This window comes from Felis catus, chromosome D1, assembly GCF_018350175.1.
Source record: "Felis catus isolate Fca126 chromosome D1, F.catus_Fca126_mat1.0, whole genome shotgun sequence".
Taxonomy (NCBI): Eukaryota; Metazoa; Chordata; class Mammalia; order Carnivora; family Felidae; genus Felis; species Felis catus.
Window position 1 is genome coordinate 57,862,496 of NC_058377.1, and position 15,320 is coordinate 57,877,815.

Sequence of the window (15,320 nt, forward strand, 5' to 3'; positions counted from 1 at the left end):
ATACAGCAAGTTAGCCATCTCTGTATCATTCAAGACCTAACAAACACCTTGCCTGGCACATAATAGATGCCCAGAAAAATGTTTGTTAAATAAATGAGATCACAATCAGTGTCAGTAGTGTATTTTTTAAATACTAGCTGTTATCATCCCAGAGGAGGGGGAATACAATATGAAAATACTTATCAGATAGTCCTTCTGTTTAATGTGAGTCTTCTGCTTAACACATTTCTTCTATGTTTAAAACTTAAAAGTTTTTAATTAAAAAAATACAGTTCAACTGAAGCTTCTTTTAAAGTTCTTCTGCTTTGTTTTTCTTATCTCTACAGTGCTGAATTATCCCAAGGTCATTACTGGAATGGGCTAGGCTCTCCTCCAGATTCCCCATCTCCTGGGAGTGATGTGTATTGTAGCAGTGAGCTGAATGACCCTCAGTATGACCAGAGTCTCTTGGAGAGCTTATTTTACACGGTACCTGTAAGTCATTAAACCTGCTGCTTTGGGAATTGAACATGAGTATAATATTATTAGGTGCAGGCATGTTGCTAGACAGAAAGCTATCCATTTTACATATCTCATTTTACAGATGAGGAGACAGGCCTAGTAAAGTTAAGAATTTAGGGGCAACTGGCTGGCTTAGTTGGTAGAGCATGCGACTCTTGATCTCAGAGCTGTGAGTTCAAGCCCCGTGTTGGGTATAGGGCTTAGTTAAAAAAAAAAAAAGATGGGGGTGCCCTGGGTGGCTCAGTCAGTTAAGCATCCGGCTCTTGATCTCAAGCCCCATGGAACCTACTTAAAAAAAAAAAAATTAACCAGATTTAAGAATTTTGTCCAAGGACACATGTTAGAGCCAAGGTTAAAATTCAAGTTTACCTGAGTTCAAAGCCTATGGTTTTAGTATGTGGCTTCCTTAGACCTCTTCTAAGGAAGAGCTAATGCAGGCATACCCTCAAAACCAACCTCAACTGGTATCTTTTCAAAATATTCCAGAAACACTTCTACTCACAGGTGTCAAATACCTCTACTGACCCTTAAGACATGACATTCTCAGGGCGCCTGGTGGCTCAGTCAGTTAAGCGTCTGACTTCACCTCAGGTCATGGTCTCATGGATCATGGGTTTGAGCCTCATATCGGGCTCTGTGCTGACAGCTCAGAATGTGGAGCCTGCTTTCTCTCTCAAAAATAAATAAATATTTTTAGGGGCGCCTGGGTGGCTCTGTCGGTTGAGCGGCCGACTTCGGCTCAGGTCATGATCTCACGGTCTGTGAGTTCGAGTCCCGCGTCGGGCTCTGTGTTGGCAGCTCAGAGCCTGGAGCCTGTTTCGGATTCTGTGTCTCCCTCTCTCTGACCCTCCCCCATTCATGCTCTGTCTCTGTCTCAAAAATAAATAAACGTTAAAAAATAAAAAATAAATAAATAAATAAATAAATAAATAAATAAATAAATAAATATTTTTAAAAAAGATAAGACATTCTCTTTTCCAGGTAGTTCCAGCATTTTCAAAGTTCTTTGTTATATCAAGCTATATGTTCTATTCATTGATGTGCCCTCTTTTAGAGTCTATATGTAATAAGTCCAATCCCTGTTCCATAAGTAAACATTTATATTTATGAAGATTGCTGTCATACTCCTGATTGTTCTTTTCTCCAGGTCAAAGATAACTGAAAATAGAAGGTAGTTTATATCAGCTCAGTGGTAAGACAAGAGTTACCAAGGTCAGAGGAAACAGGGAGAACTTTAACATGAGATTCTCAGGAAAGGACATTATGCGGATTAGGGGGTTTTAACTGAGACTTGCAAAATAGTGTCTAGAGAAGTAGAGAAAAGATATGAAATGGGAATAGAAAGAATGACCTGTCTAGAGAAGAAATTTGTGCATTGCAAGGGATCTAATTTGAATTGATGAGAAATTTTGTGGGAAAGCCATCATCAATAAGGCAGGCTAGCCTATTGCTTTCTGTGACAGCCTTTGAATGTCAGGTGAGGAGGAAATGACATGATCAAGATGGTGGTTTAGGAATGTTAATGTAGGGAGCTAACTTGGGGGAGAATACGTGGAAGCTAACAGGAAACCACAGACTGGAAACCATTGGGTTATTGGAGGTGTGTATTAGAGGGAGAGCTTGAAAGAGAGTGGCAGCAATGGGGCTGGAAAGGAAGAGATGGATTTCAAAGGCATTATAAATTATTAGGATTTCATGACTTTTTATATTAAAAATCATCACTGATGCTATGTTACTTACAGAATAAGAAGGAAAGGGAATTTATCTTTATTACACATTTTTTAAGGCTTATTTATTTTTTAAAATTTATTTTGAGAAAGATACAGAGAGCAAGTGGGGGAGGGGCAGAGAGCGAGGGAGAGGGAGAGGGAGAGGGAGAGGGAGAGGGAGAGGGAGAGGGAGAGAGAGAGAGAGAGAGAGAGAGAGAGAGAGAGAGAGAATGAATCCCTAGCAGGCTCCATGCTCAGCACAGAGCCCAACTTGAGGCAGGAACTCACAAACTGCAAGATCATGACCTGAACCAAAATCAAGAGTCGGACGCTTAGCCAGCTGAGCCACCCAGGCACCCCTTTATTATACATTTTTGATGTGGTGGGGAATTTACAAGTTATCTATTATTTTTGAGTACTGTGCCAAATGTTTTAAATTCATTATTGCTTTCACTAGCCCTATAAGATAGTGTTGTCTTTTACCTATCATGATATAAACGCTTAGAGATGTTAATTACTAGTAATTAAATGACAGAAATAGAATTCTTACCCTGGTCTATCTAGGGAAAAGCCTGTATTTTTCCCACTAGACCACATCATCTCATAAGCCATAAGCATGGCATTATTATCTGATCTTGACTTACCTCCCTAACCTCATTTCCCACTTTTGCCCTTTACCCTGTAGTCACACTGATTGTCTCATCACTCCTCAGACATTCTAGCTTTTTTTTTTTTTATCTCTATTTCTTGCTCATAGTGATCCTTCTCCTTTGAATGTTGAAATGCTTCTACACATCTGGTTACTTCTCTTTATTCTTTGAAAATAACTGATCACCTCTCTGAAGAAACCATCCTAGATTTCCCCACACAGAATTTATTACCTGAATGTCCACAGGTTCTTGCACATACCTCTATCACAGCCCGTGTTATATGAGACAGTTCTTCATGAGCAAGAACATACCTGCATTATTTTTGTATTACCAGTACACAAAAGCCTGATGAATTTTGAGTACTCAGTACTTAGTGAATAAATAAGTGCATGAATGGCACTAAGTAATCCCCATGCTATTTGAACAAAATAATTTAGAAAAGATTTGTTGATGGAAAGGAGTGAACCAGTAATGCAGTGGAAAAACAACGGAGTAAGAATGCTCATGTCCTTCCCCAGGGTCAGTGTTTGATGGTCTTAATAGTGAATAATATCCACAGCTTAGAATTCAGCATTATTCACCTGTGTTTTTGGTTCCTAAAATTCTTAGTTTTTAAACAGTCTAGTTTATATTTACTCTCTTTTCCTTCAGGCTGTTAGACACTTTTAAATTTTGAATGTCTTGTCTATAACCATTTTTAAAAGCTGGCACTTAATAAAGAAAAACCTAAGAATAAAAAGCTTTGTAATTTCCTCTTGAAAAAGTTGTGCTTTTTCCTTGAAGGACATTCTTATCATGCTTATTTAACTATTGTTACCCTTGTCACAGGTCAATACAATATACACCCTGAGATGCTGAAAAAAGTGAGGTGGAGGTGATAAACTTAAAATGACATTGGATCTATTCTGTATTTATATTAACAAAAAAAAATTTTTGTTAATTTGGATTTTTTTTAAATTTTTTTAAATTTAAATTGTCTTCTCTCTTTATTTTGCATTTTGTGATAGAAAGGGCTGATCAGTAAATTGTGGTAGCTCCTTTTTCTCCAAATAAAATTTAATTACAGGGGGCTTAGCAACTGGTTCCTCCATTAATAGAATTTGTGATATAATAAACAGTTCATCTTAGCAAGATTAAGAGTAGAATGAATTACTAGTAGTATGGAGTGGTGAAAAAAGTTTGAGTCTTTGCATTCATATAGGTACATGACATTGTACCATTTTGCCTCAAATTGTGGTAGAAATACAGGCTTTGGAATCTGCCTTTGGTACTAGATGCATAGTCGGCAGTAAATAAGTAATGATATTATTGAGAATTTGAAAGAAGAATCTGTTTTCATATATTTTCTTTGAACTGAACTTGTAGGTTATTTTTAAATACCAAGAGAAATGTGGGATTATCTCCCTGGCATTAGTTATCTCTTTAAAAGACTTACATATGTGCAGAGAAGATTTTGATTACTTTTAGAGAAATGTTTTCATTACCAGTTGTTTTTTTTTAGTGCCTCTCTTTTTGCTTCTTCTCCCCCATAGAAATCGGATACCAGCATCAGTGATTTCTTCAGTGAAGACGATATTGTCTCTTCTAAAAAAATGAGCCAGTCAGAAGCTCTTGCCATATCTCCCAAGGTTCTGGAGTCAAATGATAAGTTGAAAAAGAGGGCAGCGGGGAAGAAAAATAGGTGAGCCTCTCCATTAATGTTTATCTAGAGGCAAAAGCAAAGTCAGATTATTTTCACAAGATGTCTCAAAGTAAGTGACTTGTATTTCCCCAACACTATCATATTGGTTAAGTGAGTTACAATAATTCATTAAGTATTACCATCCTTAAAAGTGTAATAATATATAGGAGCCTAGGTGGCTCAGTCAGTTGAGTGTCCCACTCTTGATTTTGGCTCAGATCATGATCCCAGGGTCATGGACTCGAGCCCACATAGGGCTCCATGCTGAGTGTGGAGTCTGCTTGGGATTCTCTCTCTCTTTCTCTCTCTCTGCCCCCCCCTGCTTGTGCTCTCTCGCTCTCTCTCTCTCTCTCAAAAGAAAAATTTTTTTAAGTGTAATAATATGAAAAGATGGATACAGTAAAATGGGTAAGGGAGAAAGCAGAATTCTGGGCTAAATGTGTGCTACACTACATTTATGTGGAAAATATATGTAAAGAAAAATGAAAAGGAGTACATTAAAGTGATGATAGTAGTTATGTTAAAGTAGTGGGTAACTGAAGTAATGTCTGTATTCCTTGTAGAAAATCTAATTCTGTAACATCAGTTTTTATACTTGTGTGGAGACAAGCCTTTAGGTTATAAGAATGTTTTTTTTGTTTTTGTTTTTTGAGAGAGAGAATGTGAGCAGGAGAGGGGCAGAGAGAGTAGGGGACAGGATCTGAAGCAGGCTCTGTGCTAACAGCAGCGAGCCTGATGTGGGGCTCAAACTCACAAACTGGGAGATCATAACCTGAGCTGAAGTCGGATGCTCAACCAACTGAGCCACCCAGGTGCCCAGATTACAAGAATGTTTTTTAACATTTTTTGAAATTTCTTTCACTGTGGATTAGGACCAGAATTCTGGTGATTGAAGTCATTTCTCAATCCTCAATAACTTGTGAATTAAGATACTTGCTGCCCTTCTTCTTTCATTTTCTTGCCTATCAAACTAGATTATTTCATGTTGGGCCTCGGACTATCTGTTTCACTGTCTATATTAACTCCTTGCAGAAATTTGGTTGAACAACAGATATCAGAAACTCCAGAAGATGCCCGAGTGATGACACTAAGTGTGGATAGACTGGCCCTTTTGGGTAGAACACATTCCGTCAGAATTATCATCGAAACAATGAGGGTCCCTCCAGATAGTCCTCAGATGACCTCTGGCAAAAAAAGCTTTTCTGGGAGACCACCTAACGTGACAGCAACAACAAAGCGGTACGTCTCTAATATGGAAGAGCTAAATTTGACATTTCTGCAAAGTGTATCTGATGATAATGATAAATAATTGTATAACATTTTATGATTTATAAAGTGCTTTCATATGAATCATTCAGTCAACAAAAATATAACAAATTCCTCACTAGGTTTTGGGCATGATATTAGGTGAGCATGAGAATAAAGGCAACTAAGACCCTGACTGTTGTTACGTACTTTATAGTCAGAAAAGAAACACATTTAAATGGCTATCTATATAACACAGGAATATAGGAGCCAAAATATGTGTGTTATATTTAAAGTGCTGTAGAAAATTTGTAGACTTACTGTGGTGATCATTTTCCAACATATACAAAAGTCAAATCATTATGCTATATGCCTGAAACTAATACAATGTTATACGTCAATTATGTGTCAGTAATAGAGAGAGAGCGCAAACTATGGGAGCACAGGAAGTTCTGCCTGAAAGGACTAGTTGAAGGCTTTGAAGAGAAGAGATAGGGCCTCTGAGGATCTGAGGTGCTGAAAATAGGACCTTGAAAGATATGTAGGATTGATCAGACAGTAAATACGTTTGTTATTTGGTTTATGTTTTAATCACCTTTTTTGGTTTTGATTTTTAGCACCTTCTTTGTGAAATATCACTTTCCTGTGGGCTTTTCTAAAGGTGGATTGGGAAAAACAGCTCTGATCACTGAGGTCGTTCGACTTGCCTCCAGTAAAATTACAGATGGAAGTAAGAGACTGGTTTTCTGCTCCTTAGACATTTTGGCTGTGGAAGAATTTTTCAATCCCTAAATACTCATCTGACTTTTATAGTACCGTAGAATCTTAGAAAGTATTTTGAGATGAATCTACTCTAATTCCTTTATTTTATAAGTGAGAAAACTGGCCTAGAGGTGCTAGGACTCTTCTGATTCAAGTCAGGAAGTCAGTAACATACCTGAGACTAGAATGCAGAACTCCTGATGCTTAGAGCATGTTTGTTCAATTATTGCCATTTTTCTTCTATTTTTTATTAAAAAAATTTTTTTTAATGTTTATTTATTTTTGAGGGAGAGAGAGAGAGACAGACAGAGTGTAAACAGAGGAGAGGCAGAGAGAGAGGAAGACACAGAATCAGAAGCAGGCTCCAGGCTCCGAGCTGTCAGCACAGAGCCTGACACAGGGCTCAAACCCGTGAACCACAAGATCATGACCTGAGCCAAAGTTGGATGCTTAACTGACTGAGCCACCCAAGCACCCCTCTTTTATTCTTCTTTTTAAAGCAGCTTTATCAAGATACAATCACATACTATACAGTTTAACTATTTGAAGTGTTCATTGAACCCACTGAAGAATTCAATCATTTTTATTATATTCGAAGTGTTGTATAATCATCATCTAATTTAGAACATTTTCATCACTTCAAAAGAAATTCCTTACTCATTAGCATTCATTCCTCATTTTCCTGTCTCCACCCACACCTGCACTAAGCAACCCCTAATCTATTTTTTGTCTATGATTTTACTCTGGGCATTTCATATAAATGGAATCATACAATATGTGATTTTTGTAACTGGCTTCTTTGACTTACCATGATATTTTCAAATTTGCTCTATGTTATGGCATGTTTCAGTACTTTGCTCCTTTTTATGGCTATATAATATTTACTTGTATGGCTATACCACATTTGTTTATCCATTCATCAGCTGATGGACATTTGGGTTGTTTCTGCTTTTTTGGCTATTGTGGATAATGCTTATGAACATTAGTGTACATGTTTTTGTGTAGACGTATGCTTTCATTTCCCTTGGGTGTATACCTAACAGTGGAATTGCTGAGTCATATGATAACTGTATGTTTTAAGTTTTTGAAGAACTGCCAGTTTTCAACAGCTGCTCCACCATTTTACATTCTCAGCAACTATGTGTGGAGGGCTCCAGTTCTCCACATCTTCCCCAAAACTTGTTGTCTTTCATTATTTTTTATTTTAACCATTTTAAGGATTATGAAGTACTATCTCACTGTGGGGTTTTGGTTTGTTTGGTTGGTTGGTTGGTTTTTTAATTAAAAAAAAAAAAACTTGCTTATTTTGAAAGAGAGAGAGAGAGAGAGAGAGAGAGAATCCTAAGCAGACTATGCTGTCAACACAGAGCCCAACGCAGGGCACAATCCCACGAACTGTGAGAACATGACCTGAGCTGAAATCAAGAGTCAGACACTTAACTGACTGAGCCACCCAGGTGCCCTTCCCTGGGGTTTTGATTTGTATTACCCTATGATTAATGATGTTGAGTATGTTTTCATGTGCTTACTGTCCATTTGTATATCTTGGAGAAATGTTGCAGTCCTTTGGCCATTTTTAAGTTTTTGTTACTGGGTTGTAAGAATTCTTTATACATTCTGGATATAGGACCCTTATGAGAGCTATGGTTTTCAAATATCTTCTCCCATTAACAGGCTGTCCTTTCACTTTCTAAAAAGTATCACTTATAGCACAAAAGTTTTAAATTTTGCTGTAGTCCAGTTTAGTTTTTCTTTTGTTGCGTGCACTTTTGGTATTGTCTTTTTTTTTCTATTTTAAGTATTTTTACAAAAAAGTAAAAGGCTTAAAAGGGTACTATAATAAACATTTATGTTCCTGTCATCCAAAGTTATATAACTTTCTAACAGATTTTGTAAATATCTTTGCCTTGGTTATTCAATTTAATCCATGAACTGTTCATCAGTGTGGAATTCTTTCTCTGGGAGCTAATTTGAGAAGTAAGAGATATGATCCTAATTCTCCTATACATTCAAGTGACTTTCCTATATGGCATGGTAACATTGGATTTTTAAATTTTTATTTTGTTTCATTTATTTATTTTTAATGTTTATTTATTTATTTTGAAAGAGAAAGATAGCATGAGCAGGGGAGGGGCAGAGAGAGAGGGAGAGAGGGAGAGAGAGAGAGAGAGAGATAACGAACGAACCCCAAGCAGGCTCCAGGCTGTCAGCACAGAGCCCAACATGGGCTTGAACTCAAGAATCATGAGATAGGGGCGCCTGGGTGGCGCAGTCGGTTAAGCGTCCGACTTCAGCCAGGTCACCATCTCGCGGTCCGTGAGTTCGAGCCCCGCGTCAGGCTCTGGGCTGATGGCTCAGAGCCTGGAGCCTGTTTCCGATTCTGTGTCTCCCTCTCTCTCTGCCCCTCCCCCGTTCATGCTCTGTCTCTCTCTGTCCCAAAAATAAATAAACGTTGAAAAAAAAAAATTAAAAAAGAATCATGAGATAATGACCTAAACTGAAATTGAGATTCAGACACTTAACTGGCTAAGCCATCCAGGTGCCCCTATTTATTATTTTAACTAGATATAATCCATTTACTTGGTTCAAAATCTTTGTAGGCAGTGTTGTAAATTTTATATTATTACTAAGGTATTTTATGCATATGTAAGCAAATATGTTTATCCTTTCTCGCCCTATTTTTACCCAAGTATTAGCATACTATATGCACTGTTCTGCACCTTGTCTTTAACAGTGTATCTTAGTAATTTTTTCATTAGTCCTTTCTGAGTCATAATATTCCATTGTTTGCATATGCCATAATTTAAACACCCTTTATTGTGAGGTACCTGGGTGGCTCAGTCACTTGAGCATCCGACTTCAGCTCAGGTCATAATCTCATGGTTCGTGGGTTTGAGCCCTGTATCAGGCTCTCTGCTGTCAGTGCAGATCTCACTTTGGATCCTTTGTCCCGTCTCTCTCTCTGTACCTCCCCCACTTGCACTCTCTCAAAAATAAATAAACATAAAAAAAATAAACATGCCTTGATTAATATATCAATATTTAAGTTATTTCAATCTTACTGTTAAAAACGGTACCTCAGTAGAATAATTTTGTACATGCATCATTTCTCATTTGATGTGAGTATATCCAGCACAGACATTAAAAATACTTATTTACTCTTAAAAACAGCACTTAAAGTAATTTAATATATTTTTACTAGGATGTGTTGGTGTTACTTTCCCCATCACCTTAAAGGAAGAATTAGGGCATTTAAAATTTTTCATATGTTTACTTCTGGCTGAACGCTTAAATTATTGACAGCAACAGAAGCTGTTATGGAGGTTTGTTCAGAGCATTCAGGAATGCCTAATTGATCCTGCTGGTTGAAAGTATGTTTGAGGAGCTTTAATATGCTTAAAACTTATCAAACCCCTATATGCAGAGGAAAATGTTGGATCATTTTCTCAGGTCTTCGCTTCTATCTCCATCTACCTGTGTCACATCTGGTGATTTTCTTAAAATTTCTCTGAGCCTCAGTTTCTCCATCTATAAAATTGAGATACAGCAAGGGCACATGAGTTTCAGTTAATGTAGTACCTGCAAAGCAAGGACACAAGGTATTGATAGACAGTCAAATGGGATAATGAATATAAAAGCATTAATCTCTAAAATAGTATGTAACAAATAGTAGCTCACGTTTACGGGGCACTAAACTACATGCCAAGAATTTAACTCAGTGTTTTACATACATTAACCATTTAACTGATTTTCATAAAAAAAACAACAACAAAACAAAACAAAACTCAGTCCTTTATGACTGTCTCACTCATAAATTAAAACACAAACACACAACAACAATCAAGTATCTTGTCTAAGATCATGCAACTGGCTTATTGGTGAACTAGAATTTGAACCTAGAACATTCTATATTCCAAGCTCTGTGCTGTTAGTCTATATTGCTTTTCAATTATTAGTGTCATTATTGTTGGCCACGGTAGTTGAGTTTTCCCCATGTCCTTCTGTAAAAGATCATATTGGACGTGTGGAATAAGCATCAAGCCAGGAATTAGAAGATAGAATTCTAGTTCTGTTTATACCACACACTAATCGTATGACCTTAGGCAAATCACTTTTTTCATCTGTGGGCCTCTCTTAACAGTAACATGGATTGGACTAGGTATTTTCAAGATAACCTTCCAACTCTTATTTTCCACCCTTCCAACTCTTAAAAAATAACTTCTCTGGGACATTGTTTAGCAATTTATTTACGTGATTTCTTTTTCCATTGTTACCTAACTCGCTTTTTATGGTGGTAAAAACAAAAACACAAGCTTTAGAAACAGTTAAGATAATATAGTGCTAAAAATGTACCTAGATGGTGAGGAAAAATCTGAATGAAATAGTTTTGTTTGTACAAAAAAGACTTTTTGGTATCCACAGTGCTTTTTCATCTATTACCTCAGTATTTTCAGCACACTGATGAGCTATGGGTGTTGTCTTACTTCCCTTCTCCTGGTAGGAAAATCGGGGAAACTGGCCTCTTGGGTGTGGGTTTCCTGGGCCCAGACCTTTTGTTTACAGTTCCTGTGTGGATCCAGATTAGAAGACCCAGATCCTGTTTATGAGTACCAAGAGAAGTATACAGAGTCAAGAATTAAGATGGCAAAGATGAGGGACGCCTGCGTGGCTCAGTTGGTCAAGCATCTGACTTTTGATTTTGGCTTAGGATCATAGTGCTGAGATCTGTGCTGACAGTGCTGAGCCTGCTTGGGATTCTGTCTCTCTTCCCCTCCCCAACTCGCACATGTGTGCACTCTCTCTCAAAATAAATAAACTTAAAAAAAATTTTTTTTGTTGGGGCATCTGGGTGGCTCAGTCAGTTAATCCTCCGACTTCGGCTCAGGTCGTGATCTCTTGGTTTGTGAGTTTGAGCCCCACATCGGGCTCTGTGCTGACAGCTCAGAGCCTGGAGCCTAATTCAGATTCTGTGTCTCCCCCTTCTCTCTGCTCCTCCCATGCTCATGCTCTGCCTCTTTCTGTTTCTAAATAATAAATAAACATTAAAAAATAAACGTTTTATTTTTAAAAAGTTTTTAAGAACATAGAAAAAATAAAGTTAAAAAAATGATGGCAAAGATGAATAAAATTGATCAGTAGACCAAAATGAGCAGTTTGAATGAATACCAGAGGTAGCAAGTCTCTCTGTAACTGGGCCTTGTGAGGGTTTTCCACATCCATTTTAAGAGTATAGAAGTGAATGAACAGGAAGATCATTTTACAGGTGGTAAATTGTGGTTGAGGTGGTCACTAGCAAGTAACAGAACTGGAGCTGGAACTTATATTCTTTGATTCTAATCCCAGATTCCTTTTTTTTTTTTTTAATCTGTTAAAGCCCCATAGCAGTGAGCACAAACTCAAATACTACATTATCCCACTTACACTTGTTATTACAGCAGAAACCCCTTCCCTTCCATCTAAGAGACAGCTTTACCCTGCCTAACAACACTGCCAAGTAACATCAGTACCTGGCACCCTGTGTGAATATGATAGTAGGAGTCCCCTCCCCTAGTCTTCAGCCAGAGCTAAACTCATTTTTGTTGTTACACTTTTTGATTCAGTTCTCTTCATTTATCCCTCATTGTCCCACCTCCAGCCCACCCCCTTCTTTTGTTATACTGCTTACCAACTTGTCTTTTAAAAACAATAAACCATATTACCTTACACCCAGTGAAGATCTCTTTTGTTCGCATCCTGTGCTCATGTGCTTGACATGAATTTCTCATAGCAAAACTAGAGCAACATAGCACTGCTTATCTTCCATGTGTCATACCTAGGGTTTTCTCTTTGTATCTGCTCCTTAAATCCCTCTAACACTAACACCTTTAGGAAATTACACGGACTAGATTTCTGAAAGAGATTTTAGTTAGATCAAAAAGGAGGTGGGTGGGTGGTATCAAAGAATGGATTGATGATGGCTCTAGTTGGGTAGCCTGACATGTGCTTTTGTGTTTGATTCTCCTTACAGTGGTGAAATTCCAGCAGCGATCTGTGTTTCCAGTACAGTTTGATGGCCCAATGATAGAACACTGGTGGAATTCCAACCTCACTTTCCAAATTTACACAAAGAAAACCCCACAGAAAAAGGTATCTCAAGTCTTTTTAACCTTTGCCTTACCATTTATACTAAGGAATTAGAGCATACTTAAAATTATATTCCTACCTAAACTAGGAATTTCTCCAGGCTCAAACGGCACTAATAACTTAATTCTAATTTCTGTTTACTATTTGTTGTAAGTCAGATATGCTAAAAGCACTACACGAACACACTATCAAATTTAATCATTACCACTCTGTGAATTAGGTACATTATTATCTTTATTTTACAGACAAACTGAGATTTAGTGAAGTTTAGTAACTTGTCTAAGATCACACAAGCTAATAAAAGACAAAGCCAGGCAGAACTCCATCTCAAGTTTTCTGACTTCAGATCCTAAGTTCTTAACCTTTTTACTGTATTCCCTGCTTACAGAGAGGTGACTACTTAGATTGATATAGGTTATTAGCCTTAATTTAAGACTCTATTTCCTATTTCCAGGCAGAATATGTAGAGATCCAAGAAAATATAATGTGGATAGCAGTTTTGACCAGCTTATTCCAAGTTTATCAAATGCACTTGCAGTTGGCACAACATAAATCAATAAACTATGTCATGAACAGTTTTTTGTTAAACAGTAGCCTTTTTAATCTTTGACCTCTTCTTTGGTATGGATCGCATGAGGAATATAGCTTGAGGTTTTTTTGTTTTTTCAGAGGATATAAATAATACAAGATAATTCTACAACCTCAAGACAACCTCTGTAAACATTTCAGTATATTTACATTGAATCATCTAGCTAATGACTTCTTTCTAGTAAGAGAATTATACATGTGTTTTGCAGAGAACTTGAAAAAATATTTTTGAAAAGCAAAAATTGTCTATAATCCCATCACCAAGAAATAACTATTGTTAATATTTGTTTTCCCTTTGCTTTTTCCAAATGAATGCAATACATGTGTAAATCTTTGGCAGTATTAGGATAACTTTGTATACAGCGTTTATCCTGCTTTTTAAAAAGTTTAACATTATCTTTATAAATATTTGAAGAGTTACTATATATAACTTAATACCCTATTTTACCAAACATCAAAACAGATATTGGTCATATTATTTCAGACTTTTTGTAAACATCATTTTAATGGCTACATATTATTGCATTGTAGCAGTATGGTCTATAATTAATAATTGCTGATTATTGGACCTCTAGTTCTAATTGCTAATTTTTAAGACATTTAAATATTTAAGATATATTTGTGTGTAAGTTTTTTATGTGTTTCTTATTTCTTTAGTATAAATTCCCAGAAGCAATTACTAAGCTAAAGAGTATATTTTTTAAATTTTTTTTTAATGTTTATTTTTAAGGTAGAGGGAGACAGAGAGCGAGTGGGGGAGGGGCAGAGAGAGAGGGAGACACAGAATCTGAAACAGGCCCTGGGCTGTGAGCTGTCAGCACAGAGCCCGCTGCGGGGCTTGAACCCACGAACCGTGAGATCATGACCTGAGCCGAAGTCAGACACTTAACTGACTTAGCCACCCCAAAGAGTAAATATTTAAGGGGCACCTGAGTGGTTCAGTCGGTTGAGCATGTCTGACTTTTGATTTTGGCTCAGGTCATGATCTCCCAGTTCATGAGATTGAGTCCCACATTAGTCTCTGAGCTGACAGTGCAGAGCCTGCTTGGGGTTCTCTCTCTCCCTCTCTCTCTGCTCCTCCCTCCCCCCAAAATAAGTAAATAAATAAACTTTAAAAAAAAGAGTGAATATTTTTATTGCCAAATTTGCGGTCCAGAAATATGTTGCCAGTTTGTATTCCCAGCTTCACACATATGATAGCCTCTGTTTTTCCATAACCTTGATAGCATAAGATATATTAAGTTTTGTAATTTTACTAGCTTAATGGCAAAAATTTGTATCATCTAAATTTTATTTTGTTATTTTTATTAGTGAAGTTGAAAACTTTTTGTAAAGCATTAACTCTTAAAAAAAATAATCTTCCAAACTCTTGGTGACTTATGAAACTCTCTATAATCTTCCAGGGAGAAGTAATAAAACCCAGAATGGGGACCAAAATATGACAGAATATAGATTCCCACTTAAAGTTGCCTTCGTCAAATAGTTAAGCTATTTACTTCATAAAGCATGGGTTCTCTTCTAAGCTGTCCTATGTTGTCACTTCAGTTAAAATCTCCCGTGGCTTGTCTTTAGTTAACCTGAATTTTTTCTTTCCTTCTCTCAGCCAGAAGTCATTGGATCTGCATCAATGCCTTTACGAAGTGTCATTCAGTCTGAGTTGCTTTCTTTCAGTAACCAGCTTCCAGTGCGACAGGAAAATGGTCAGACTCCACTTGGCCCCCTTAAGGTACATAGATATACATTCAGGTAGTCAGGTATTTACAGAGCATGCATCACTGGCTAGCATGAACAAGAAAATCAGGGCCTCTCCTCTTGCACTTCTGTTAAAATAGGGCAGCAGACCAGAAGTAGACCCACAAACGTATGGCCAACTCATTTTTGACAAAGCAGGAAAGAACCATCCAATGGAAAAAAGACAGTCTTTTTAACAAATAGTGCTGGGAGAACTGGACAGCAACATGCAGAAGATTGAAACTAGACCACTTTCTCACACCATTCACAAAAATAAACTCAAAATGGATAAAGGACCTGAATGTGAGACAGGAAACCATCAAAACCTTA

The 15,320-nt window shown here is 37.2% G+C and overlaps 1 protein-coding gene across 14 annotated transcripts in view; it reads left to right on the plus strand.

Moving 5' to 3' along the window:
* Positions 1-15,320, plus strand: part of C2CD3 (C2 domain containing 3 centriole elongation regulator) — a 142,189-nt gene that overhangs the window by 36,523 nt on the left and 90,346 nt on the right. For all 14 annotated transcript variants that reach the window (XM_045038750.1, XM_045038758.1, XM_045038751.1 and 11 more), the window contains 6 exons: positions 327-474; positions 4,393-4,541; positions 5,574-5,780; positions 6,404-6,516; positions 12,556-12,674; positions 14,863-14,985. In XM_045038750.1, coding sequence (XP_044894685.1) covers positions 327-474; positions 4,393-4,541; positions 5,574-5,780; positions 6,404-6,516; positions 12,556-12,674; positions 14,863-14,985 — 859 coding nt within the window. The remainder of the gene's footprint in view (positions 1-326; positions 475-4,392; positions 4,542-5,573; positions 5,781-6,403; positions 6,517-12,555; positions 12,675-14,862; positions 14,986-15,320) is intronic.